Here is a 27,899-nt window from a genome sequence, read left to right as displayed (position 1 = left end):
GAGCCAGCTCCACTCAGCTCTCTGGAAGGTCGCCCGGAGATCCAAGGGGACGGCTGCGGCGGCGCCCGCGCTGGCGCCCGCGCTGGCGCCGGCGGGAAGCCGGGAGGCGAGAACTGGGCTCTGGCCGGAAGTGGGAGACCATGTACGGGGAGGTGGTGCCGGCGCCGTGGAGGGGCGCTGACGTCACTTCCTCTGGGCGGGGCCGTGGGCCATCCCGCGCAAATTGAAAGCTCCGGCCATCTGTGCTGCGCTGCGCCCCGGCTCCTCAAGTTCTGCGCCGCGGCCTCGCGTGCTCTGGCTCATGTAAGTGGGGGCCGCGGGGACGGGCTTCTGGGTCCCCACCCGGCCTTCCTCGGGCAGGTGGAGGGCCCTTCCCGGCTAGCGGGTGGAGCGGGCAGTGCAGGCCCGCAGCGTGTCCGCGCTGGTCCCAGTCCCTGCTTTCGGGATCCGGGTCTTCCTGGCAGAAGGGGAATATCTGACTTGGTGCCGGACCCTGCAGCGGCCCTGGGGGCGGCAGGCTGGGCACCCCTGAGCGGAGATTGGGGTGCTGGAGTGTATAGGCCGGGGAAGTGATTTGGGGGACCGAGGGAGGGACCTCTCGTTTTCCTGCGGAAACGAGCAGGCCGGTTTTACATGCAACCTCCCGGCTTCCAAATGTTGACAAGCACATGGTTTTCTTAAAGTTGTGCAGGCGAAAGGAACGTGTCTCCTGGAACAGTCCTGTGGGCGCTCTGCCAGGCCCTGTGAGATCAGATGGAACGGTGACATTGTGCTGTCATTTACTACCTGGTGCCGCGGGAGGTCTCCTGAGGATGCTTTGTGCCTGTGGCCCCCATCATTCTCATCGTGCTGAAGAGGAAACATTTATTCGTGATTATTTACCTAACTTAGAAGAAATATGTAAGTTTCACAAAATTATACTCTGACAGTTTCCCTTGGAATGAAAGAAAACTCTTTTTAGGAATATCTGAGAGGTAGGAGAGTAATTGTTTTTCCCAAACTGTGGCTTGAGGACTACGTGCACCCAAATTACCTAACGTGTTTAAAATTCAGAATTCCCGCCTCATGCCACAACTAGTGAATCATAGTCAGGAGGAGTGGAGGAGTTGAGAATCTGCAACGAACTGAAATTTGAGAACTGCTGGACTAGAGTATCAGAGCTTTCCTACAGTATCAACAGGGTTAAGTCTGACTTCTGATCCTGTACTTTCTTCCTATCCTCCCTAATTTAATGTCTGTTGGGAGAGATTTATGTTTTGAAATGCTAAGCAATGCTCAGTGTCTACTGCTTTTACTTTTTATCATGGGCAGTTGGGTGAGAGGACAGTAGTTACTTGAAAAAGGACTGTGGCAGCTTCAGGTTTCTGTATAGAAAGGGCTTGGGGGCTGCAACCTGGATGGAAAAGCTAAGCATTTATCTTGAAACTGTATCTGCACGGCGGGCAGTTTCACATTATTTGTGGGTAGCTTTCAGTCTGATGGACTTGCCCCTGGGCACCACCATTGCCTGTTAACAGAATGTTCAGTTCTTGAAATAAAGCATTCTGATGGTAGTAAATTTCAGTCCTAAAAAAGTATACCTCTAGTTCTATAATACTGTTTGCTTATTTTATTTTTCAGTTGAAATGTTCTACCAAGTGTTTTGCATGTTGTTTCTTACAAAGCCTTTGTAGAGGCAATGTGATATCACAGGATGCACAATTTTAACAATGCCTTTTTGGAGAGAAGACAGGCTCATACTTTTTTTTTAGTATTTTCTGTCTGCTTCATACTGTTTCCAGGGCTTGGAGCATACATTATGATTCCAAGAGGGAAAGCACTTTAGAAAGAATACATAAAGGAACTATCAAATAGGGATAGTATGTTATTATGGTAAGTATTCTAGACAATAGAAATTGTTTGACAGAGAGGACCCCAGTTAAAATATTAAAGAGTAGTGACTCTCAAATGTCTAAACAATAATAGGTGCTATGTTAGTTTTTGAGCTCTTTTTCTGTATTTTTCCAAAACTTTTGGGTAAATATATTTTGCTTTAACCATTGCTGTTTTCCATTTCTTTTTTCATATCATATAGTTAACTTGGCACTATGGGGATCCAAGGATTACTGCAATTTATCAAAGAAGCTTCTGAACCTATCCACGTGAGGAAGTATAAGGGACAGGTAGTAGCGGTGGATACATATTGCTGGCTTCACAAAGGTGCTGTTGCTTGTGCTGAAAAACTAGCCAAAGGTGAACCTACCGATAAGTAAGTTTGGACCTTACATTAATTCTTTGCCAATTAGGAACGAGACTTGTAATGCTCTTTTTTCAGAAGAGGATCATTTTCCTTCGTGTCAGATTTATCAAGGAGTGAGAGCATGTGCTTTAGAATATTGCCACATCAGGGAATATTTCCTTCCATGATATACGCTAGTTTTCATTCTTTCTAATAAGCCAGAGTATTAGGACACCAGTGGACAAAGACCAAAGGCTGTCTTCTTTATTCTTTATCTAAGATAAACTTTTTAACAATATTCTGAAAAATCCATGGTGACTTTAGACTCTCACTTTCTTGGGTACAGACAACATACTGCTAAACCCTGTTAGCAAAACAAGGCAGTTGCTTCTCAGGGACAAGGTGTTCTGACTCCCTTTTACTTCACTCGGGGCCAAAAATGGTGGCCAAGCTGACATCCAGTCATAACTCGTGACCTTATTTGGGGCAGGATTGATGTCCTCTTTGTTTTTTAAATAGAGACACTAGAAAAACAAGTCAGCATAGTTTTTAGACAGAGATTTTCCACAAGGATTTGGGCACTATTATGTATCTTCTTTTTCACACTGTATAATTTACCTCCTAGAGGGAAGGCTTATAGATCTTCACATGATTTACTTAAGCACAATGGACAATAATAATAATCTTTTTTTGTTTCCAGAAAGAGATGGGGTAGTGAGTTGGGGGTGGAAAGAAGCAGAGAATTCATTATTGAAAGGTGAATATATGTTTTTGGGCTTTTGGGCCTGTCAAGTTAATTTGACCCAAAGTGACCTGTCACAGTTTGTCTGGGATGTGAAGGAGTCTGGGTGCTTCTGCCACTCCAACTGTTGCAACCATTTTTTGAAAGTGATTTCTTTTCCACCAATAAATTTGAACAGTTGCAATTATAGTTGAAGACTACAATTTTCTCATTGCTACCTTCCATGTTCTTTAAATTTTCTTCACTGGGGGAGAGAACTTTGTCTCTAGTTTTTTTGTAATTCTTAAGGATTCTGAGATTTTTGACTAATTAGAAGAGTTGTCCAAAGTACAAGGAATATCCATATTGTCAGATGAATTCCACAGGGCCTTCCACATAGTAGGTGCTCAGTAAATGTTTACTGAACTAAAAAGTTTCAGGACTTTCAACAAAGTATTGAGTATTTTAATATCTTTTTCCTACTGTAACTAATAAGTCACATTTGATAGTTTATTTTCCTTTAATGGTTCGTTTTGGGTGGGGATACTAACAAGAAAAAAACCAGAAAGTTTGGATAAGCCTATGGTAAACCTTTATGATCATAATAAAGAATGAGGTAGCTCTATATGTACCTAGAAAGATGTCTGAAATATATAAAATGAAGGAACCAGATATCTGACGTTTGTATTCTGTCTAGTTAATAAAAAAAAAAGTAAATTTCCTTTAAAATCCATTATAATTTTACATTTGCTTTCTCCTATTTTTACTTGATACTTAATCACTAGTTACCAGTCCTTGTGCTATAGACCAATGCAGGTCCATTGTCACTGGTTTACAATTTTAAAAAAAGGACAATGTAGTGAGTCTTCCATTAAAATGAATATGATGATGATTTAAAAGATTATCTTTCAAGATTACATCTTTCTATTCATATTTTTGAGTTAAAATACACCAATTGTCTTGCCAGAATAAAAACCTAAATGTAATACATGATTCTTGTTTGCATCCTGGACTGGAGGTAAAAACTATAGCAGTGCTGTGCCGGAGTCAACTCATATGAACTTGCTATACCCATCTCCTCCCAATTTAGCATTTAGTGAGCCCACATTGGTAGTTTATCCACCACCGTTGAATATGCGTGTCAGGGAAATTTACAAGCGCTACAAATCAGGCACTTCTTCCCCCAGAACTGGTTATTTATTTAGCAGGTCACCACTAGTTATAACAATACTAGGACAATTGGGCAAATTTTCATATAGACTGTATATTAAACAGTATTTTATTGCTGTTAAATTTCTTGGGTATAATAATGGTGTTGGAAAAATCAGGTATTTATTGTACTATTCTTTCAGCTTTTCAGTAGACTTGAAATTTTTTAAATCAAAAAAAAAAAATGAGGGAAAAAGGCTAGATTTGGAATCACACAGTGTCAGGACTGTCGGAGTCTTTTAATCTGCTCATGAGGAAGGCAAATATTACATAACCCAGTAGGATCCAAGGCAAGATTTGAACCCAAGTCTAAATTAGAGCTTATATTTCCTATGAAAACATTTGCTTAAGAAACAAAAGCCTCTCTTCATAATCTATCTCATCTGGTTTTAAAAAGAGCAAAAGTATTACCTTATAAGATGCAAAGTATGTAAATGTTTTTTCTTCAATTTCATAGGTATGTAGGATTTTGTATGAAATTTGTAAATATGTTGCTGTCTCATGGGATCAAGCCTGTCCTGGTTTTTGATGGATGTACTTTACCTTCTAAAAAGGAAGTGGAGAAGTCTAGAAGAGAGTAAGTAGATTCTCTAACTTAACTATTTTAAGTTCTGACATTGTGGTCTGTATGATACCAATTTCTTTTTATCTTACTTTGTGGAGGCTTGTTTCATAGTTTAGTTCACGAACAGATTTACTTAAATGTTTCATGTGTGCTGGAAAAGAATGTGTGTTCTTCAGTTATTGAGTGGAAGGTTTTATGTCTATCCATTAAATCAAGCTTATTATTGTAGTGTTCAAAGTGGCTTCTTTTGTGGGGGGTTTTGTTTTGTTTTTTATGTGTGTCTACTTAATCCATCAATTACTGAGGAAATGTTAAAATTTCACTGTGATGGTGGATTTTTCAGTTACCTTATAGTTCTGTCCATTTTTTGCTTTGTTTATTTGAAGCCATTTTATTGGTTGCCTTCATATTTAAAATTTGTTACATTTTTGTAGCAAATTGAAACAATATGTAGTGACTCTTATAGTCTCTATGCTTTTTTGTTCTGGAGTCTATTCTGTCTGATGTTAGTATACACATAACAACTTTCTTTTGTATGTTCCTAATGCCTTTTTCTGTTTACTTTTAGTTTTACTATGTCATTGTTTTTAGGCTTGTTTCTTGTGAAGAACACATCACTGTAATTTTTTTTTATCCATTCTGTCAACCTTTGTCTTTTTAAAAAATCTTTTAAATGGAGAGTTTGATTCTCTTTACACTGATCATTAATTGCTAATATATAGCTCCGACCTTGTTTGACTTCTTTTGACATAAAGCATTACTCTAGAAAAGTCTGATGATAAGCTTGTGTGTATGGGCACTATAAATCCTTGTTCTTTGCATCTAGAAACCCAAAAGATCTGGGTTAATATTCTTAAGAACCCGGTGTACACTTTCAAATGAGTCAAACATTTTTTTATTCTAGGAAAATTTCTTGAATTATAGTTTTATTGTAGTTTCTTGAGTTCGCCTCTCACCTTTTTTTTTTCTCTCTTGCAGAAGAAGACAAGCCAATCTTCTTAAGGGAAAGCAGCTTCTTCGTGAGGGGAAGGTCTCAGAAGCCAGAGAGTGTTTCAGCCGTTCTATCAATATCACACATGCTATGGCCCACAACGTAATTAAAGTGAGCTAAATAAGAAATAAAGCCAAAGTAACAAATGGTTGGGTTCATTTAAGCCAATTACAAGCCAGCTGTTTGTTAATGGGCAAGAGAGGACATGAAGGGAGGATAATTATTGTAGGCCAGACCTTCAGGAAAGCTGGGTGTCAGAGGAAGAAGGGAGCAGGGTTTGTAGGTAGGAGAGAGGAATCCAGCCATTTCCAAGGGAGAAATCCTAAGGAATGAGCTCTCGCTTTTTAGATGAGTCACTTGCATAGATGAAAGTGCTCCGTAGAGACAGAAGGGCTAAATTCTTGGAGGTTCAATCCTACCCCATGCTCATAGTCTTCAACACTTACTGTAACCTTCACCCTTGAATGACTGTCAGGGATCTATTCAATTATTCTGGCCAGTTCAGAAGCTCTGCAGATTTCTAGTCTGTTTGATCTGCTTCTGCTTAGAAGCTTCTTCCCTCATCACCGTAAATCTTAGGGTCAACACTCCCACAGTCACAGCCCACACTTCCCCCTTTTGGGGTCTCTGTTCAAACTGCTTGGTAAACAAATGGGAAGAATGGTGATTAGATTCTGTTGTGTCATCAGTACAGTGTCCTGTAGACTTTTGTTCTGTGACAAGAGAACCTGGGGAAACACATGTCTTATGTTCTTTTGGGAGCATAACCATTCTTAAGATGGTAGCTGTCTATAATTTGAAATAATTAAGCATTACAGCTTGTTTTTTTTTCTCCCCCCTCCCTGCCCCCCTGAATGTACAGCAATAGTTCTTTTTTCCTAATGTATAAATTGACTTTTAAAAAAGATTTCTTAGTGGCTGTATAATTAGTTCAATATATGCTAGGACTAAAAACAGAAAAACTTACTTTAAAGGAAATGATTTCCAAAAATAATATTAGCCTGTACATGTTGAGGCTGGGTAAGATGGGTTTGAAACAGGAAGTCTTTCAGTGCCTTCCACGTGCTGTTCTTGAGATTGGTCGTGACCCTTCCTCACAGGCTGCTCGGTCTCAGGGAGTAGATTGCCTCGTGGCCCCATACGAAGCAGATGCGCAGTTGGCCTATCTCAACAAGGCCGGGATTGTACAAGCTATAATTACAGAGGACTCCGATCTCCTCGCTTTTGGCTGTAAAAAGGTACCTAACTACAACTACTCCATACTGTTTTTCTATGTGGTTGGAAATAGTGTAAATCAAGGAGCTAAAATTTTCCTCTCCAAAAATACATATTTTATCTTATTTAATACCTGCAACTAATATCTACTTACAGTGTTAACAATTATTTTATTTAAAATGAAAAGAAAGGTTTTGCTGCTTGACATTTGTGTAATCTGGATGATTTTTCAGATTAAGCCCTTAAAGTGAGAGGGTTGTCTTGTTTTCTCCAAATTCTTTAGTGGAATGTAGTCTTATTTTTTAATAATGATCACTTACATGCTTTATATTTTTCAATTAGGTCGTGTAAATAAGCTAACGTATCTACTAGTGAGAGGCTCTGCAGTAATTTAGAATTATGTATAAACCTGTTTAATGGAGAATTTTATTATGATATGTTAAGACACAGAACTATAGAGTGATCTCATTTCTGTTACTATCTATGTTATTTGTATTATCTATATATTTGTAGATGACTAGAAGGATCTGTGAAAAGATCAATGCTGGGTAACAGTGATAGATAAGAGATCTGGGGCAACTTCTGTTTTCTTCTTCCTGAATTTCTGTGTTTTCCAAATTTTCTGCAATAGACATGAATTACTTTAAGAATAAGAAAAAGGGTTACTTTAATATGTAAAGCAGAAGGTAAGGAGAAAATGCTTTTTGTTATTTAAATAGGAATTGCTATTTGACACGATCAACCCTGTAATAGAAATAGGAAGTAAAGAGGAGCAGAAAGGGCCTTCTTTATACCAGAGTCAGGGCAGTTGAATTATGATGTGTGATCTTGTCTAGCCATAGCCTGTGCTTCAGTTTAACTTACCTGCAGAATTGACGGTAATTAATTGGACTCCCTATCTCTTGGTTACGATGAAGAACAAGAAAGATTTCTTAGAAGTACTGCAGTGGATTTGGTAATGAAAAATTAAAATGGCTTATACAGGTGTTAACAATTTCCCTTCCCTTTGAAGGTGATTTTAAAAATGGACCAGTTTGGAAATGGACTAGAAATTGATCAGTCTCGGCTAGGAATGTGCAAACAGCTTGGGGATGTGTTCACAGAAGAGAAATTCCGTTATATGTGCATTCTTTCAGGCTGTGACTATCTCTCATCCCTGCGTGGGATTGGCTTAGCCAAGGCCTGCAAAGTACTAAGACTAGCCAACAATCCAGATATTGTGAAGGTAAGAGTGATTTACCAAGGGTCACGTTAAGTTCTGAAGCAGTTCTTAAATAATAGATGAACCGCTCAGAATATGGATCTTAAATATTCTGTTATATCCACAGCCAACATTGTGTCATTGAAAGGAGAAAACTACTAAGTCACTAGAACTTTGCTTTTGGCAACTGATGAACCATGTTTTCAGCAGTTGACCAAAAAACTAGTAATTTTTAAAAATAAAGACAGCTATAAAGAGATTTAAGGATAAAATGTCCTAGGGGAGAATTAATGTTAAAATGCAGTCTTTTGATTTCTGTCTTATTACTCTAGTGGTTCTCAAACTTTTTGGTCTCAGGATCCCTTTAGACTCTTAAAAGCTCTTTGTGGCAATAATTTTTGTTTATATGGGTTATAGCTATTAATATTTACTAAGTCAGAAATTGAAACAAAAAAATTTAAATATTTGTTAGTTCACTCAATAATAATAAATTCATTACGTTTTAAAATAAATATATTTATATGAAAATAATCATCGTCTAAAACATGAGGATTATGAGAGGAATTACACATTTATGTAAATCTCTTTAACATGGCTCAATAAAGCTGGATTCCTAATTCTACTTCCTCATAGAATCCGATGCAGTATCACGTGTCGTGAATTTTCTAGAAAACTGAGACACCATACGTCATTGGTCTATAATTTAAGAAATTAAGCACTCGTTAAAGAAGCTTATTCCCACTCCCACTTGCCTTGAGTAGTTCTCTTAAGCCCATAGAGTTTGCAGAGCAGAATTTTCATTTTCTGTTTCTAAGAGTGCAAAGTGTGAGTCCTCAGGGCTAAGGATGGTCTAATCTCAGGGTTGGGAGATGGTGGCAGATCTGGGAAGAGAGCAGCATGCACTGACTAGCCTGTGACTCTAGGATCACTCTGGTCCTCTGGGTCTTCACTTCTTCATCTCTGAGTTTAATATAAAAGTTTCAAAACCCTTTCAAATTTTAATCATCCATGACCATAACAGGAGTTAGAATGTTGACTCCATTTTTAAAATATGATCTAAGAATTTTTTTTTTTTAATCCTCAGATTTTGTCTGTTGTTTGTTTTTTGCTTTCTGGATGAAAGGGATTTTGAGGGTGAAGAATGTATCTTAAAGTTATACTTAGGAATATAAATTTGATGTGTAACTGAATTTTTCGTTCTTTGAATTAATGATAGGAAAAAACAAAGAAAACACTGTTATAGAGACTTAGAATTTTACGTCATGACATGATTGTGTTTACTGGTAGAGGTTTTTAATGTAGATAAAAGCAATTGATTTTTTTTTTATCCCTCATCCTTCTCTAATGTAAGCTGATGGATCTTGGGGATAATGTGTTCCCTGTTCTTTGTTTGCAGATAACTAGTAAATATTTTTGCATCTATTATTAGGTTATCAAGAAAATTGGACATTATCTCAAGATGAATATAACAGTACCAGAAGATTACATCAAAGGGTTTATTCGAGCCAACAATACCTTCCTCTATCAGCTAGTTTTTGATCCCATCAAAAGGAAACTTATTCCTTTGAATGCCTATGAAGATGACATTGACCCTGAAACACTGAGCTATGCTGGGCAGTATCCTTTCTGAACAAGAATTGTAGAACTTTGCACTTCTTGCATATGTTTGTGGTGATATTTTTAGTGAGACATTCAGTAAAAAGCTTGTACTTTTTTTTTTGCTTTGTTTTTTTATAGTTAAATCTTTATTTTTTTAAATTAATTACCATGATAGTGAAAATTTAGAACAACTTTTGCTTATAAACCTGAGGCTCATCCATTATAACTTGCTAATTACTTAGACTGACTTGGCAGAAACATATACAGTCAGTCACTTAAGGTACATACTCCAAAGGTGGTACTTAAGAGACCCTCTCACAGCAAGTAAGCTCAATTAATTAGGAAGAACATTCTGGGTATATGAGTATCCCAGTTGAGGATGCCCTTCCCACAGCTACTGGCCACATGCATTCAGGGTGATGCAGAGCTGTGAGTCACTTAGGTATTGGCTAGGACTTTCTTCTTTATTGCCCTTGACAGGGAGTAAGTGATGACTTGGGGCTTTGCTTCAGAAAATAACCAACTCCTGCTGTGACAAATAGAGACTAATAAACTCTGCCTGTGGTTTTGGTAAAGCTGAATGTAGAAAGTAAGTACTGTCCATTGAAATCATAAACCTGAAGATTTTCTGTGACAATAGAAGACACTTTTCCATCTTAATACAGTATTGTTTGATTATTAATAAAAGCATTTTCCTTAATCCTACCAACCTAGGTATGTTGATGATTCTACAGCTCTTCAAATAGCACTTGGAAATAAAGATATAAATACTTTTGAACAGATTGATGACTTCAATCCAGACACTGCCATGGTAATATTTTAAAGACTTTCTTCTCAAAGAGCACATTTTAGTTATGTCTCAGGAAGTATGACTAAAGGCAAATCTTCATTTAGTAAACATCTTTTAAGCATTTCTATATCCAGGCACTGTGAAGTGTAGACTGAAAACAACTTGATACTAGAGGAAATATATCTCTTAGAACATAGGTATGTTGGTTAATTTCCTTAAATTAAAAAGTTATCACATAATATATTATCAAACTTTTAGACTTTCATTTGAGCATACCAAATGTTTGATGTCTTTTTTCTCATTTCACCTCATTCAGCCTACTTAGCCTTTCATTTGATCTCTGTCTTTAGACAAATGAATCTTCCCACCTTCTAAAGTGCCTTTGGTTTGAATATTACTGTTTTGGGTTTCAAAGGTCCAATTGCTCTGAAGGCAGATGGGTGCGAATTGACTGTATGGTCAGGTTGAAGATGAGGACCCAGGGGCCAAATAATCATTTTTTTCAGCTCTCTTCCTACATGTGGCCACCATGGTACCTGGTGCCTTAAATTCCTGAGTTGTTCTCTGGGTTTCTGTACATGGAGTTGGCTTTTCTCACTGATGTTCTTTTCTGTAGACACTTGAGTTTGATCTCTCTTGGGCTAAATTCTTTATTTTTATTTTTTTATTGCAGTATAGTTGATTTATATAATGTAAGTTTCAAGTGTACATGAGGTTTCATGATTCACAATTTGAAAAGGTTATAATACTTTATAGTTATTATAAAATATTGGCTATATTCCCTGTGCTGTACAATATATCCTTCCACCTTCTTTATTTTACACCTGTTAATCCCCTCCCCCTGTCTTGCCCCTCCCCCTTGGGCTAAGTTCTTTAAGCTCTTCTATCTATACTCTTATCTTCACTATGGTTTGGAAGTTACATATATCTCCTAATTTTACTGCAGGTGGAGTTTGTGTTTGTTTCTTGTTCTTATTGCTTTGGGGGTGACTTTTTTTTTCCTTATTGAATTACTATTGACATATTAGTTTCAGGTGTATGACATAGTGAATTTTTTTATTTATATACATTATACTTATATACATTAAGAAATTATTTATATACATTAAGAACTTATCACAATCATTCTAGTTACCATCTGTCACCATACAGAGTTATTACAGTATGATTGACTATGTAGTCAGCCCTTCATTTCCATGGGCATCTGCAGATGAGACCAACTGCAGACCCAATTCAATTGAATCCTTGGATGCAGAACCCATGGATATGGTGGGCTGACCATACTGCTCCATTGTATATAAGAGACTTGAGCATCCATGGATTTTAGTACCAAAGTGGGTCCTGGAACCAATCCCCCACAGCCACCAAGGGATGACTGTATTCCCTGTGCTGTGTATTATATCTCTGTGACTTATTTACCTTATAGGTAGAAGTTTGTATAAGAAGAGGACTGAAAAGACTTTATTCTGCTATCTTCTTTATACATTTGAATTACTGATATTACAATTTCATCAGGAATGATTCTCATTTTTCCTGTCACAGAAACTGAGAAATAATTGGCTGAATTGAATATGTTCAAATATGAATGGGAATGTTATGACTCACTAAGACAGCCATCCTTCATAATCCCAAATCCTTATCAGATCTTTTTTTTCATAGAGAAATTTCCCTTGGAACCACTGATTGTACATCAAACTAATCCTTTTTATTTCTCAAAAATTTATTCTTCCCAGTCAGGTTTTCTAATTGCCTATTTCTCTCTCTCTATCTCTCTCTCTTTTTATAAAACCATCAATGAGATCTAATGCCGTGAGCTATACTGCTTAAACTGTTTTTATTATGCCTATTCTCTCAATTATTCTAAGTTACCTTTCTTGTTACTTATTTATTATATTACTTATTTTTATTTTTAATCCTTTGTTTAAGATTAGATTCCAAGTTCAGGTGGGATTTTTGTCAGGTACAATTCACACCCTAAGTACCAGCATTTTTTGTACTGTTGTTAATTTTTTAATATTTTGTACCCTTTGCCTCTTCTGCTCTATTTGAATATCATTGACATCCTTTTAGCAGATCATTGTCATCTAAAATGTATTTAGTTATTAATTGTGAATAACTTGTATTAGCATTAAAAATGATTATTTACCAATCCTTATTGTCAATGAGTTTTCTCAGAGAAAATTTTGTATAAGACTCAGCGTAGACCAGAGTAGCTTTCTGTTTCTCAGTATTGTCCATATTATAGAAACTATTGTTTTGTAAATTAGATTGTTTTAGTTTAAAGTCATCCAAGTTCTAGAGATGGGATAGTTGATTAAATACATAACTTTATAGTTTTAATTTTCAAGTCCTTTGTAAAGAGTATGTTAGTTATTAATTAGAGGCTTGTTGCAAGATGATTATTAAAGTAATTACTATTGTATATTGAACTAATACTCAAATTTTAAAAGTAGTTTTTTTCTGATCATGTTTCTTCAAGTGCTGTTTCATTTCTTGCACTGCTCATCTTAGGAAGATTCTTTTTTTATCTCTTAGAAATGAGCTAACAAGTTGCTTGACCCTCATTAAGAGAGAAATAGATCTAGGAATATAAAACACATTTAATGGAAAAGTATAGGACCAGCAAAGTGGAAAATGTTATTAGAGGACAGATGTTTCATCAAAAGCTGTTCAAAGGGGTAATTTAATTATTAACTTATAATTTATGTTGATACAGAGGGAAATAATTTAACTAATTTTCTTCTTCAAGTAACCGTTTTCCTTTTACTGTTTTAGCCTGCCCAATCAAGAAGTCGTAGTTGGAATGACAAAGCATGTCAAAAGTCATCTAATATTAATAGCATTTGGCACAGGAATTATTGCCCTAGACTTGAGCTGGATATTGTTGCAGATGCTACAAGACTGAAAGAAAATCCAAGTACTGTAGGCATTGAACAAGTGATTAGTACTAAAGGGTTAAATCTTCTGAGGAAGTCACCCATTGTGAAAAGACCAAGAAGTGGTATGTATTTTGTTTTTGTGAAACAAAACAAGAAGTCTTGTTTAAGAAGTCTTTGTTAAATCCGAGATCACTAAGATTTTTTTCCTGTTTTCTTTTAGAAGTTTTATACTTTTAGTTCTTACAGTCAGGACTTTGATCCATTTTGAATTTTTTTTTATATGGTGTGAGGTAAGGATCAAGGTTCACTTTTTGGTATATGGTAATCCAGTTGTTCTAGCACCATTTGTTAAATAGATTATCCTTTTTCCATTGAATTGCCTTCCTGCATTTCTGTTTCTAGATTGGGTTATTCTATACCAGTGGTCTCTTTTCCTATCTTTGAGCCAGGCACACTGTCTTAATTACTGTAGCTTTATAGTAGATCTTAAAATCAAGTAATATAAGTCCCTAAGCTTGTTCTTTTGAAGAGCTGTTTGGCTATTCTGTGTTCTTCACATTTCCATACAAATCTTAGAATCAACTTGTCAGTTTCTTTAAAAAACAAATTCTGCTGAGATTTTGATTGGTATTTAGTTGAATCTGTAGATCAGTTTGGGGAGAATTGACAACAACATCGAGTTTTCTGATTCATTTAAATCTTCAATGCTTTGTAGTTTTCAGTGTACAGATCTTGTACATCTGTTAAATTTATACCTATATTTCAGATTTTTGATACTGTTGTAAATGGTATTTTTAATTTTAATTTCTGGTTCATTGCTAGTATATAGAAATACACTTGGTTTTTGTATATTAATCTTATGTTTGGTAACCTTACTAAATTCACATATTAGTTCTAGTATCTTTTTGTAGACTCTCTAAGATTCTCTATGTAGATAATCAGATCACTTACAAATAAAGTCTTTGGTACAATATTGAACAGAAGTGCCGAGAATGGAATGCTAGGTATTGGGAAAAAGGTTTTATTTTCCACTGTAGACATATTTAGAAGTAGAAAGAGTAATTGTAATCCATTCCTTCTCTCTTTCTTTCCCTCAGACATTACATGAATGAATGAACGTCTGACAACAAAAGCAAAACAAAGCCCATGGAGACTTTTAGTTCATGCTTTTATGTTTTGAATTTAAGTATGGATTATACACATTTAGCCAAAATGTCCTGATTCCTTATGAACCTAAATCTTTTTCATGATAATATCTCTGAACCTTTGTTTCCTCTTCTGAAAGGGGAACAATATTGCCTGTTTCCAAATTGTTGTATACGTGATATATAAAAGCCCTGATGCATAGCAAGTACACTGAACTTAATAGTTCCTTCCTTTCCTTCTGCTGCCATCAAGATGATTCATTTTAGGTAGAGAGCTCATCAGGAAATTACCTGTATCAGATTAAATCTTCTCTGTTATAACTACCATTTATCAATGGATTTTGTCTCTGGGCACACACACAAATGCAAAAACAAAACAAAAACCAGTGAATTTTTTTCCCTCTTTAATGTGATAGCTCTTCATATATTTAAAGGCAGCCATTGTCACCCTCCTAAATTTCTTTTGCAAGCTAAAAGTTTCTTATCTATCCAGGTTATGCTTTGGATACAATATAATTTTTTAATAATTTGTATCTGTTACAGTGAGTGGTTGTTGAGATGTGGTCTGCTTACCATAGAGCACGGTAAATATTTAGAACTGTGGCACTACTTCAGTCCTTCATCCAGAAACTGCTTTTACTATTGCAAACAAAGATAGTATTAGCTTTTATTAGTATTCTTGTCATTTTGCTGGCATTTTCTGCATTTATAATCGAAAGCCACCATTTGCTGTTAAGCCAGGTACCGTTTTATTTGTAAACTTAAATGTGGGTTAAATTATCTTTATTGAGGTAATCTTAATTCATTATAATCCATTGTGCTGCCTGTTAATTTTTTTTCCTTTTTTTGAATCTTTGTATTGTCTTCTAATATATGAGTATTAGGTCACCTGAAAATTTGAGAAGTATGGCTCAAGGGTGTCTTAAATTTTTGGTTAAAATTTGTTTGCTTGTGTCATGTTGAACTGAATCAGAGCAAGTATGGAAATCTAGGGCTCCATACCAGAGACAGACCTCCTTTCATACCATTAGTCACCAATTATCTTTCAGGGCTATTCAGCTTGCTGCAAATTCCCATAACTAATACACAATAAATTTTGCTCTACATTGTCCACTAGAATAATGAGAGGCACTGTGAGCAGTGTCTAGCTCAATTCAGGATATACTAAGTCTATGAACTTCTCCAAGGAGCTAGACTGACAAACTTATCATAAAAAGAAAATGAGATTAGTGTGGTGTGGCTTCTTCTTTAAGCCTTGCTGGAGAGCCTACAATATTTTTTTTTTCCTCTTCTATAAGAGCTCACAATTCTCTGCATAATACACTGATTTCGGTTTTGCCAAGTTTACCAATCTATAGGTTTTGGGTTTTTTTTTAATCTATGCATTTTTTAATTTGAGTTATCACCTTGACTCTAGTGTTTTGGCATGCCCCAGCCCTTTTACCAACTTCTTAGAATCATGAGCATTTACTCATGTGAGTGGAAGCTGTTCACTCTGAGGATTAGGTGGACTAATTCAAAGCACCTTAGTGCTATCTCTATGTCTTTGTCTATTTCAGCTTTAACACTTTACATTTATTTAGCCTTATGAGGTATTCTAACACCATAGAATACATTTGTCACATGGCAGTCTTCTGAGAGCCCCTTAGCTATGTAATGAGGATCAAAACTAAAGCACAAATTACTTTTGACTACATGACACTTTAAAAACCATAACACATGGATGGTGTATATAAATAGCTCCTGGTTTTATGGAAACATTTAAAAAAAATCAAACATTAAGTTAAATCATACATTTACATGTAAATTGCCTTAGATTTTTTTTTTTACTTTCAAAATTAGGTCCTTAGTATATGAGTATAGAGTCTTACAGAATTGATTATATCCTGAAGTTTTGGTTTGGGTAATTTCACATAAAATCATACAAATAATTGACATTAAATCATAGCTAATTTTTGAAATTATAAAACACAGCAAAGGAAATTTTTTTAGAGTCATTTTATTTCCTTTTCTGATGCATAATTAAAAAAAAATTAAGACTTCATCTTTAGACAATAGGGCAAGGACTGTGGAATTAAGACCAAATCTCTGCATGTGAAATAAAGATTTACAGATAATTTTGTTTTTATTTAGAAGAGCTGTCAGAAGATGACCTCTTGGGTCAATATTCTACTTCAAAGAAGACCAAGAAAAATAGTTGTGAAGTTAGTAAGTCATTGAACTCTTCCGACTTGTTTATGCCTGACCTGGTAAACGGAACTACTAATAAAAAAAGCTTAAGTACACCACCTACAACAAGAAACAAATTCGCAACATTTTTAAAGAGAAAAAATGAAGAAAGTGGTGCTGTCATGGTTCCAGGGACCAGAAGCAGGTATAGTTATACCTATGGAATATAGTTTGTCTATTGTATCATATACTCTGTTGACATTCATTTTAATTGTCTTGAATAACACTGAATCTAATGGGATAGGTGTAGGACCTGGCTTAATCCAAATACAGTTTTTTCAAATCATGTAGTGCCTTAGTTCTGCTGTTTCCCTGAACTTCTGTTACTTTTGTAATCTCTCCATACAGAACCAAAATAAGAATTGTAGACCTTATTACATTTTGCATTAGAAAAACTCTGCTGTTTTTGGGGGGGGGGTCCCCCCTTCTTTGTGCCTATTTCTTTCGGTTTTTTTTAAAGCTAAATATAATTTTGCAAAGGATAGTTAGAAATATATTTAAATACAGATGGCTATTGATTTCTCATATAAATTGACAATTTTATACGATACTAGGTGCTCTCATACAAAAATGAGAGGCAATTTTTGTTCTTGAGAAACATGTAGTTTTTCCTAGTTGGAAAACTAGGTCATGACAAAATCTTTCCGTGTAGGGTAGTGTAAGTACAATGACAAACCATGCCTGAGGTGTTCTGAGGGCATCTAATGCTGAGACAGTGGCTGGAAAGGACGAGGGGGAAGGGATGAGTATTAGATGCCGTTACCTAAGGTGTAAATGATGAGTGAGCGAAGCAGACGAAGCGTGGAGCCAGGTGCTTTCCCAGGAGACTCACACAGCTTGGACAGAGGCACAGAGCTGAGCAACAGCATGGAGCGTGGGGTGACTGTTTGCTGTAGACCACTGCCATTATTACTTCTGCCACAATGTAAATTGGGGAAAGGATGAAAAGGGAGCAGAAATGAAGATGATGAGGGAGCAGAAGCAAGCAGGCCAGTTCATGAAAGGCTTGTAAGCCAACTGAAGGATCTCTGAGCCTTTAAGGTGATGGGAAACATTTAGAAGGCTTTAATCCAGGGAGGGGTATGATTTGATTCCTAGTTCAGATAGACCACTCTGAACACACTGTGAAGAATGGAGTGTAGCGGGCCAACGTGGAGCAGAAAGATTGGTTAGGCTGTTTCCATCATCCCTGCGAGTGAAGGTGAGAACTTGAGGAGTCAGTATGGCTTAGGGATTAGGAACTGGGACCCTGGGGTTAGGCTGCCTGGACTTGAATCCTGTCCTATTTACTCAAGAGTTGTTTGACTTGGGCAAGTTAATTTCTTTGTGAGAAAACTCCAAAAATCTTCTGCATTACTTCCATTGTTTTTTCTGCTAGGTTTTTTTGCAATTCTCTGGATTCTACTGACTGTGTGTCAAAGAAAGCAAGCAGCCAGCCTCTGGATGAAACCGCTGTCGCAGATAAAGAGACCAATGGAAATGAGTCAGACTGTGTAGATGGCACGGTGTTGGCTGACACCAGTGTAGCACATAATTCAAGTGAGCAGACTGCAGATGATGTGACCGTGATTGCCGCAGACTCTCAGTCTTTGAAAACCAGCAGATTCACAAGGACCATCTCACCACCCACTCTTGGGACACTGAGAAGTTGTTTTAGTTGGTCTGGAAGTCTTAGAGATTTTTCAAGAACACCAAGCCCCTCTCCAAGCACAGCACTGCAGCAGTTCCGTAGAAAGAGCGATTCTCCCGCCTCTCTGCCTGAGCGTAACGACTGGTGTGATGTGTCTCAGCTGAAGAGTGATGAGTCCGGTGATGAATCTTACCCCTTACATGAAGTGGGCTGGTCTTCTCAGTCTCAGGAAAGCATGGAATTATCGCCACACAATTTAAGTGCAACTAAACTTTCTCAGCCTTCCAGTAAGGATTCAGATTCAGAGGTAAGTCACATTATGAAGCCTTTGTTTTCAAATTCATATATAAGAGAACACATGGTGTTTCTCAGGTAACAGGAAATTTTGCCTGCATTATGGAAATAATTGGTTGTTTTAATTTTTATTCTAGGTCTTACTGAGTAGAAAGTTCACATTTTATTCATCTGAAGGGCTTTTCTATGTCTTTCCTATTTTAGACTCTTGTACGTGTAATCTAACTATATTTCTTGAATCACTATGTATTCCATTGAGAGCTGTCTCAAGTTGTGGAACACTTAAGACCTAAGCAGAACAATAAGCTTCGTGAAAAATTATTATAATTTAATATCAAAATCCTTAATATACTCTTGAATTCAGATAACATTTAAAACCTTTTGATGAAATGGCCCTATTAATGTGATAGTTTTCATCTTAAGTTTTAGTACTTTGGAAATATATATTTATTTACGCTTTTTATTTTTGTTGAAATGCCCCTTTATGACAAAGCAAAATAGTAATACAAGTGATTTTATGTTATTCTGTTTAAATTAATAAAAGCATCCTACTCATTTTTCTTATTTATAAAATATCTTTATTCTTACTTAAATAAAATCAAAACCACAAATAAGTACTGCTCATAAAGACCCAGTGATAATCATATTTTAAAATGACATGATTGCATAATAGCATTCTTTAAATCTGAGTTTTACCAATTTAACATACTTCATTTTATATTTACAATTACAGTTACCAAGTTGTAAGAACAGTTAAAGCCTTGGGATTATTTGACAGAATTTTGAGGTCTTATAATCCTGAATATTGAGCACTGTCTAATAAATCAGTATAGGTTGTATTTATCAAAAGCAAAATATTTTATTCAAATTCCTAAAGGAAACTTGAGTTGTATTGGACTCAAATTGAAGGGAAAAAGCCTAGGTAAAATGTGGAAACAAATTGTTTTCATTTGGTGAAAGCTGAAATCAATTAATATATTCAAATCCAAAATCCATCTCGTGGTGTTTTTTGAGTAAGAGTATGCCAAACCGAACCCTTGAGGCTTTTGCTTTTCTTTTCCCATTCACCCACTTTGCCTTCAGTTCATTCATACTGGTCTAGAAGACTGCTTCTTTTAATATGAGCCTCCATTTTTTTCCTTTTCCATCTCTTAGCTGGGTTTTCACTTGGCACCATCTGGGTACCACCACAGCTGCTATTTCTTGAACATCTTTCATAAAAACATCGTTATCTGTTCTCAAACAATTGAGACACTAATGGGTAATATAAAAACTATATAATCCTTCTTTGATTCAGAAAATATTTTAGAAAGCCACAATATTAGCCTTTACTGCATGATTCTGAAGAAAATGTATTGGGGCTTCATTTTGAATATCAGTTTTTACCATATGGTTCTGAAGAAAAAGCACTGGAGATGTTTACTGGTTCACTGTGAAAAGCAACAATCATGTGTTCTATATGTATTAAGTACGTTAACCCTATTTGAGGTGAATTAACCTTAGGATCTTACTCTTGATCTTCATTTTAAGAAATGATATAGCCCAGAGTCACCACTACTGCTAGCTATGAGCAAGGAACTTTAGAGTTTCTATAAATTACAATCCAAATTAATGGAGTATTTTTTACTTTTGGATTGTTTTTTAAGTAAATAGTACCACGTGGAACCCCAAGATAATATTTTTTAAAAACCAACCCTCTTGGAAATGCTGAAATGTAGACCTTTCAGAATTTCCATTTATTGTCCTTTTTTATTTGACTTTTGTGGGAATCAAGATTATTCTGTCTATAGAAAAGTTTTATATGAGGGGATTTGGGTACAGAAGATAGGTCTCAAAAGTCTCTGCTAAAGGTAATTGTGCCTTTCATACAGTACTGCTCTACTTCTTGAAAGTAGATGCCTTTTTTCTCTTTAATGTTGAACACGTCACACAATTAAAAGAGCTGTGGAGCTACACTGGTTCAAGTTTTTGTGGCTAGTAATTTATGAAAATTATTAGCCAAGCTTGCAAATGATATTACAGGGGGAGACTTTATTTTTGAAAAAGAGAATAAATCCACACTTTTAGTTATCTACTTTCCAACAAGTTTAAATCCTTGAGGGGGTACAGCATCGCACAAATTCTGTATCCAGTGACTTTAGCAGGATGGTTGCTTCAGAATTTGGCACGAACCATGCCATTGTTTCCATGAGCACAAGTTACTTTTCCCCAGATTACTCTGGTTTTGTTGGGTTTGCCACCAGGAGTTACAATGTTCTTCTTTGCTTTGTACACATAAGCACATCTCTTGCCTAGATAGAATTCAATTCATCTCAAGCATAAACACCTTCAATTTTAGGAAGAGCTGTGCACCTCCTCTAGTTCTGGAGACCCCACTTACAGCTTTTTAATTTATATTTTGTACAGTTTACTTCTCCAGCTGAAAGATCTTACTATATTTCTTTAGTGAAACTCACAAACATCACTCTTTCCACATTAATTTTCTTTTATTCTATTCCAAGCTTTTTATATTTTTTTCTTCTGAGAAAGTACATTTTATTTACACTGATTTTCTCAACTGACTTGTTTTATGTTTTGTTGAATATTGGTTAATTGTCATAAAAATTCCATAGTAAAAATCTAATTTTACTTTATTTTTTGATTTGTGGGATCTAGGAATCTGATTGCAATCTTAAATCACTTGATAATCAAGGTAATCAGAAATCCAAGCTACACTTATTTCATTTTTCGAAAAAAGACACGCCTCTAAGGAACAAGGTAAAACACTTATTTAAATTATTTTTAAATTTCAGAAGCGATACATACCAGGAGATAAGAAATATAAGCAAAATTAAATATCAAAATGCCTGTATTCTTAATTACACAAAAGCGTCTGCCTTCAAACCTTCTAAGACCATGTTTGTGCTTAATTTGTAGGTGTTTAAGTTGTGAAACCTGCTGTTTTTCTCTCGCAGTATAACCTTGTTTATAATGACTAAAATATGCCCTTGTATGGGTTTAGTTGATCCTCTTATGTTTGTCCTTTACCCTAGAACTTTTTGCTGTAGCAAACTGTACTGCAACCAAGATCTTGTGGGTAAATATTTGAGTACACATTCTTGATTATTTTACAAGGATGAATTCTGTGGAATGGTATTACTGGTCCCACAGCATCTATGATGATGTAAAGCTTTGATATATACTGCAAAAAGGCCTTCTAGAAACTGGGTTCCTGATAAGCCAGGTTTTTTTCTTTATCAAAATATATAAAGATTTGTGTGACTGCATAGTGAAAGCTCATTAACTTAAAGTATGTTTTATATATTAAGTGTTCTTGCCCATCAGTATCAAAATACTAATTGTTAATGTAACAATGGGCAAGGGACATGAACAGAGATCATAAAAGAAAAAGTACAAGTGAATGATTAACATATAAAAGCACATTCAGCCTTATTAGTAATCAAATAATGTAAATTAAAGTAATAAAATATAATTTTTATCTCTCATTTTTCCATAAAAGTTTTTAATTTACTTATGAGAGTATTGTGAGATGAAAAATCACATATTTATGAGACTAAGAATTGCTCTGCCACTCCTGGAAAGCAATTTGAAAGAGTTCAAATAATTTAACCCAATAGATTCATTCTAGAACTTGAGGCTAAGGAGAAACTGAGAGTTTAAACACGAGAGCACTTAGTTCTGCATTGGTTACAGTAGTAAAGAATTGGAAAAAGTTCTAAATATCTAAGAATAAGGGAGTGAAATACATTGAATACGCTGTTGGTTTTACTTCTTTGCTGGTGGAAATATAGGTGAATTTTTTTTGTTTGTTTCTCATGTTTTTCTATAATGAACATATGTTATTTTTCTTCTATTTATACCTGTGAACTGTATTTATATAGTTAACAGATATTATTTTCTTATGTTAATTTTTTAATGCATAGAAAGTTTAAAAAAAATTTTAATAAGTGGTCTGGCTATTTGAAAGAAGGTTCCCGTCTCATACTATATAAATATAAACCTGAAAGCTATTCAAGATATAAATGTAAAAAATGTGAATATAAGATTGTTTTAAAAATCTTTGAGTGAGACAGCCTGTTTCAGGACATCTGTCTTGGAAAGATGTTCATATTTCTGAATGAAAAGGGAAGCCATGCTATTAAACAATATTGTAGCGTGGTGTTTTTGTTTGCTTAAATACTTGAAATTACTCACACATCTGTGTATATTTGTATAATCATGGTATAAAGTCTAAAAGGATGCCAAAATTATGTGCAATCATGGGTAGGACTAGAGATGTAAAAAGTACTTTCTCAAAAGGAGTTACGTCTGGACATTAAACTATGTTTTTATTATTATTCTTTGTGTTAGAGATATGCATTGTCAGAGTTTTAACTGTCACTTCTGTTTTGGTGACAACTCCCCAGATGAACCTTCCTTCTTCCTCCCCAATATCCACCTTCAGTATCTAAAATCAAACTCATCTTTTTTACCTCTAACCAGTACTTCTCAGAACATTTTTTATCAGCTACAGAAAGTTATTTAATTTCAAAATTTAATTTCAAAATCTTAGGGTTGACCTCTTTCTTTATAACCGCCAGCTTGATCCTTCTTCTGCAGGGATTAAAGAAAAACAACCAAACATCTCCATCTATCTAAATCTTGTTTCTTTCTCTGTCTTATTTCATACTTTCCCGTTTTCCCATCACCAACATCCTAATTCAAGATTTCATCTTTCACGTGTGAACCTTTCCATTCTTATACATCCTCTACTAGATTCATCAATTTTAAAGCCCTGTTTTATATTACCGCACTCTTACCACCCTAAAAAAACAGCAACAAAACTTTAATGGCTCCATATGTCCCACAGTGTAAAAATCAATGGATTCAACTTAAATGTCAGTAGAGATCCATTTAAGTAAATTACGGCACATTTATACAATGGAAAAAAGAGGCAACTTATTCAAAACAAAATTCAATTCCACGCATGAAATGGAAAACTCTCCAAGATACATTGTTAAGAAGAATCAAGATATAGTAAGCAAGAAAAGCAAAGTACACAACAGTGTGTAATATGCTCCTTGTTGTCTAGTGTGTGTGTGTGTGTGTGTTTGTAAATGAATTCAGTGGATGCACAGGAAACTAGTAATAGTGATTGCCTAAAGGCAGTGAGGGAGTACAGGAGACTTACTTTTCTGTCTATTTTATAACTCTTGAATTTAGTGCCAGGTACGTGTATTAACCTGTTTTTTTTTATGATATATTTTTGTATCGTACTTTTATATGATAATTTTTGTAGTAGACATTTGTAAGCACATTTTTGCATATTGCTTATGGGTTATTTTGTTGTTGTTGTTGCAGTGTATGAAGAATAGTTTGAAATTAAATACAGGTAGTTGCTTTAACAGAATAGTATTAAAACAGACATTTAACTTTCAGGTTCCTGGGCTGTATAAATCTAGTTCTGTGGACAACCTTTCTACAACCAAGATCAAATCCTCAGTACCTGCCAGAGTCAGTGGGCTGAGCAGGAAGCCAACAAGCATCCATAAGAGGAATCATTATAATGCCGAGAACAAGCCAGGATTGCAGATAAAAATCAATGAACTCTGGAAAAATTTTGTATTTAAAAAGTGAGTTGCCTTGTTAACTTACTCTAAAATAGGATAAATGATTTTCTTCTGTAATTTCAACTTCTCTCTCCCAGCTGTTTCTGTTTTCATATGAATTAATTTCTTTATTGCTCTACCCACCCTCCCACCCCCAAAAATCACAATCTTACCCTAAAAGAATTATTTTCCTCTAGTCCCTTTAACTGACTCTTTGTAAGAATATTTAGCTTCAATGTCTATGCCTTCTTTTAGTGAAAAGATGGCAAAATGAAAAACCTCAGTTCTCAATCTGCCTTTGTGGGGGGGGGGTCTCTCTGTTGTTAAGCAGATTACTTTTCCAGGTCTTAAGTGTCTCAATTTTCTTTCTTTCTAAAAGTTGTTTTAGATGTAGGACGTAAGAAGATAATGCTTTGTGGTACTTCTGGATTTAGAGCAATTTGTTTCCCTAAATTATCACATCTAACATGGGGAGAATGATTGAGTTTATGTGATCAATTTGCCAGATTTCTAATGTATGTAGCGAACACTGTTTTAAAAGAATTGACCCTCTGTCTACATTTTTTGAACCACAGTACTTCTGTTGGACTACAACATCAGCCACAGAGTAGCATCAATTTATAATTAATTCATTTTCTTGTCCTTATTAGAGCAAATGTGCTAAGAATAAAAGCAAAGAGAAATGAATGGAGGGAAGGGCATTACGTGGAATGATAGGGTTTAAATCTCACCTAACAGAAATATTATCACGATCAGATGAGATAGTATGAGTGGAAACACTTTGGAATAAGTGCTGGACAATTATTTTTTACTTTATATTGTGTAAACTCTAGGATTAAATGATACAGCAGCAGTTCTCAAACTTTTTGCCTTTAGGAACCCTTTATAGTCCTAAAAATTATTGAGATCCCAAAAGTACTTTGGTTTACGTGGGTTATATCTGTCAACATTTAACCATCTTAGAAAGTAAAGTGGACATTTTAAAAATATTTAAATAACAATACGCTCATTACATCTTAAACCGATAGTATATTTTCACAAAAGAAGTAGCTGTTTTTCAAAACAAAAAAAAAGTGAGGACACTTTTATATTTTTGCAAATCTTTACTGTCTGGTTTAACAGAATTAAGCTGGATTCTTATATCTGCTTCTGTGTTTGCGTCTGCTTCTGTTATGATACGTTGCTTTGGTTGAATTTTATGAAGAAAATCTGGCCCCACACAAAGTTGTATTTGGAAAAAGTATATTTTAATAGGATTTTTATTTAATTGTAATTCTTCTTTTATATTACACCAGAATTCAAGAAGTAGTTTCTCAAAGGTAGTTGTAATGTAGAATATGAAGCCCTGTCATTTGACTCTCTGTGCTCTGTAGCATCATAGTCTATTGGTCCACATTGCACTTTGTGCATCTTCTACTCACGTGTGATTTTATAACATTGGCGTTGATCATTTGGAAAATGTGGGTTTATTGAGTTGTGCTTATCTTCTAATGGTTGACACATTTCATTATACAATATTAAAAAAAAATCACAATCTTTTTTTTGTAATTGGAGTCACTGGAAATTGAACCCAGGACGTTGTGCAAGCTAAGCATGTGCTCTACCACTAAGCTATACCCACCACCCTCTCCAAAAAGAAAAAAATCACAATCTTATCAGCAAAGTCTTTAAGTACTGAGAAACTATTAAGTGGCAGATACAGGTTTTCCAAAATTCTAATTTTCACTTGAAAGTTTGAATTTTGTCATTGGCAACGAATACTGTTAGGTTTTTTGTCTTTGAAGTAATAGTCTCTCTTTGTTCATTTTAGAGAAGCCCTGTGCCAAATACCTAAATTTGAATAACCATAGTGTCACACATGCTTTTACTTGAGATAACCATCATACTTCTCTGTGCAACAAAAGTGCCTTCTGTGTTTCCCATTTTGTCACAGAATATTCAGGGGGTTGAGAATTAAAAAAATTTACAATTTTTACTACTTCATCAAAAGTGTTCCTAGGTGAGACTCACTTTTTTTTTTTTAGTACTATTAGTATTTCTTGTACAGTTTGGTGCCACTGTCTGGATTCATGCTAAGTTGCCAGCAGCTTTACTCAGTTCTGCTTTTGGCTTATCAGGACAGATGTTAGCACAGCAAGGAAGGCAGATAAAGTCTAAATATTATTATGAAAATAGTTTCATTCTTACAAAACCCCTGGAAAAGGTCTTGGGAATTTTTAGGGGTCTGTGGGTCATACTTTGAAAACTGCTGCTAGAGGGAAATTAACAGTATTTTCTAAATGCCTTGTAGGAAAGTAAGACTTACTCATATTGAATTTTTGTTGACAGGAGATAGAATCACTTTTGTTGTCTTCATAAGAGGATTAATTTTTATAGATACAGAGCTCCCAAAATCTCGGCGAAGGGAGAGGAGTAAAAGATAGATAAAACAAAGATTGTTCATGCTTCATTCATGCTGGTTCTCAGCCAGACTGGAGAAGGGCGCTAATCAAAAAAGAACTGATCATTCTGCCTTAGCTAGTATATATTTAGTCGTGGTTTAGCACCTACTTTGAAAGGTGATTTAGAAAGCAGGAATAGGAGAGGGTGTAGCTTAAGGATAGAGCACATACTTAGCATGCACAAGGTCCTGGGTTCAATCCCCAGTACCTCCATTAAAAGGCAAAAATTAAATAAATAAACCTAATTACTTCCCCCGCCCCCAAAAAAAGAAAGAAAGAAAGCAGGAATGTGTACTAAGAAGCAAAACTCACATTTTATTGGACATACTCAGGGGAGAACCTGAATGTGTCATGTAATGAATTGAGACAAATTATAAAGTAAAGAATCATCTCCTCTTCATATACCTCTATTTTGTCCAGGTAGGTTATTCTCTAATAATTGCTACCCTAAAAACACCAAATTCATTTTATTATATTATATTTTGCAGAGATTCTGAAAAGCTTCCTTCTTGTAAGAAGCCAGATCCCCTGTCTCCAGTGAAAGATAACATCCAACTAACTCCAGAAGCAGAAGACGATATATTTAACAATTCCGAATGTCTGCGTGTTCAGAGAGCAATATTTCCATAAACACAGGCAGCTGGGAGGCTGTCGCCTGCAAGAGAATCTCTATCAATTGGAAATCCTATTTGGGATGAGGCAATTATCAGTCTGAAAGATTTGCTCTTAGAGCTATGCCATTTTTAAAATAGGGTACATTTTGTTTATTAACTATGTAACTGTTTTTGTTCAGCAGCTTTTTATATTTTTCGAAAGAAGCTAACTAGATAAATAATTTTTGTTTTGGTAGTTTTTGGAAATTTTACTGTTAGTTAGGTGAGTCCCTTGGAACTTATAAAAATCTACTCTAAAGATTTCTGTAATGTCATCAAGTACAAGGATGGTAAATGAAAAACCACAATTCTGTAATCATTTTATCCTAGAGGAAATTACTGAATTTCTCAAAGCTTTAATTTTTTCCACCTGTCTTTCCTATCTTTTATGATTGAATTGGAAATATAGTTGCTGGGATTGGAGTGGTAGTCGGAAGGGATAAAGATCATTGTGTAAGTGAGACAGTGTTCTGTTTTCCCTGAAGAGTTTGGTTGGGTTACAGATTGACAGTAAAGGAAAATTGCTTTCAG

The 27,899-nt window shown here is 35.4% G+C and overlaps 1 protein-coding gene across 3 annotated transcripts; it reads left to right on the top strand.

The window, feature by feature from the left end:
* Positions 1 to 166: 166 nt before the first annotated feature.
* EXO1 (exonuclease 1) lies at positions 167 to 27,899 on the top strand. Of its 3 annotated transcripts, none has more exons than XM_074351776.1 (15): positions 167 to 303; positions 684 to 900; positions 2,075 to 2,248; positions 4,606 to 4,725; positions 5,692 to 5,815; positions 6,805 to 6,942; positions 7,932 to 8,144; positions 9,550 to 9,737; positions 10,434 to 10,530; positions 13,285 to 13,510; positions 16,670 to 16,907; positions 18,141 to 18,699; positions 21,342 to 21,443; positions 24,105 to 24,298; positions 27,204 to 27,899. In XM_074351776.1, the coding sequence occupies exons 3-15, from the start codon at positions 2,088 to 2,090 to the stop codon at positions 27,343 to 27,345; spliced, it is 2,502 nt and encodes an 833-aa protein (XP_074207877.1). In that variant the 5' UTR covers positions 167 to 303; positions 684 to 900; positions 2,075 to 2,087; the 3' UTR covers positions 27,346 to 27,899. The 3 variants fall into 3 exon arrangements, with proteins under 3 accessions (XP_074207877.1, XP_010971761.1, XP_074207878.1); XM_010973459.3 differs by having other exon boundaries at positions 168 to 303; positions 16,667 to 16,907; XM_074351777.1 differs by lacking the exons at positions 167 to 303; positions 684 to 900 and having other exon boundaries at positions 2,110 to 2,232; positions 16,667 to 16,907.

This window comes from Camelus bactrianus, chromosome 23 (genome assembly GCF_048773025.1).
Source record: "Camelus bactrianus isolate YW-2024 breed Bactrian camel chromosome 23, ASM4877302v1, whole genome shotgun sequence".
NCBI lineage: Eukaryota > Metazoa > Chordata > Mammalia > Artiodactyla > Camelidae > Camelus > Camelus bactrianus.
This window is presented reverse-complemented; position numbering and strand designations above follow the sequence as displayed.

Bases quoted from the DNA above. Each gene is read 5' to 3' on its own strand.
- EXO1 (XM_010973459.3), top strand. From the start codon at position 2,088: ATGGGGATCCAAGGATTACTGCAATTTATCAAAGAAGCTTCTGAACCT. The intron at 5,816-6,804 runs GTGAGCTAAATA...CCTTCCTCACAG, and splicing joins TGGCCCACAACGTAATTAAA to GCTGCTCGGTCTCAGGGAGT. The intron at 18,700-21,341 runs GTAAGTCACATT...TGTGGGATCTAG, and splicing joins GTAAGGATTCAGATTCAGAG to GAATCTGATTGCAATCTTAA.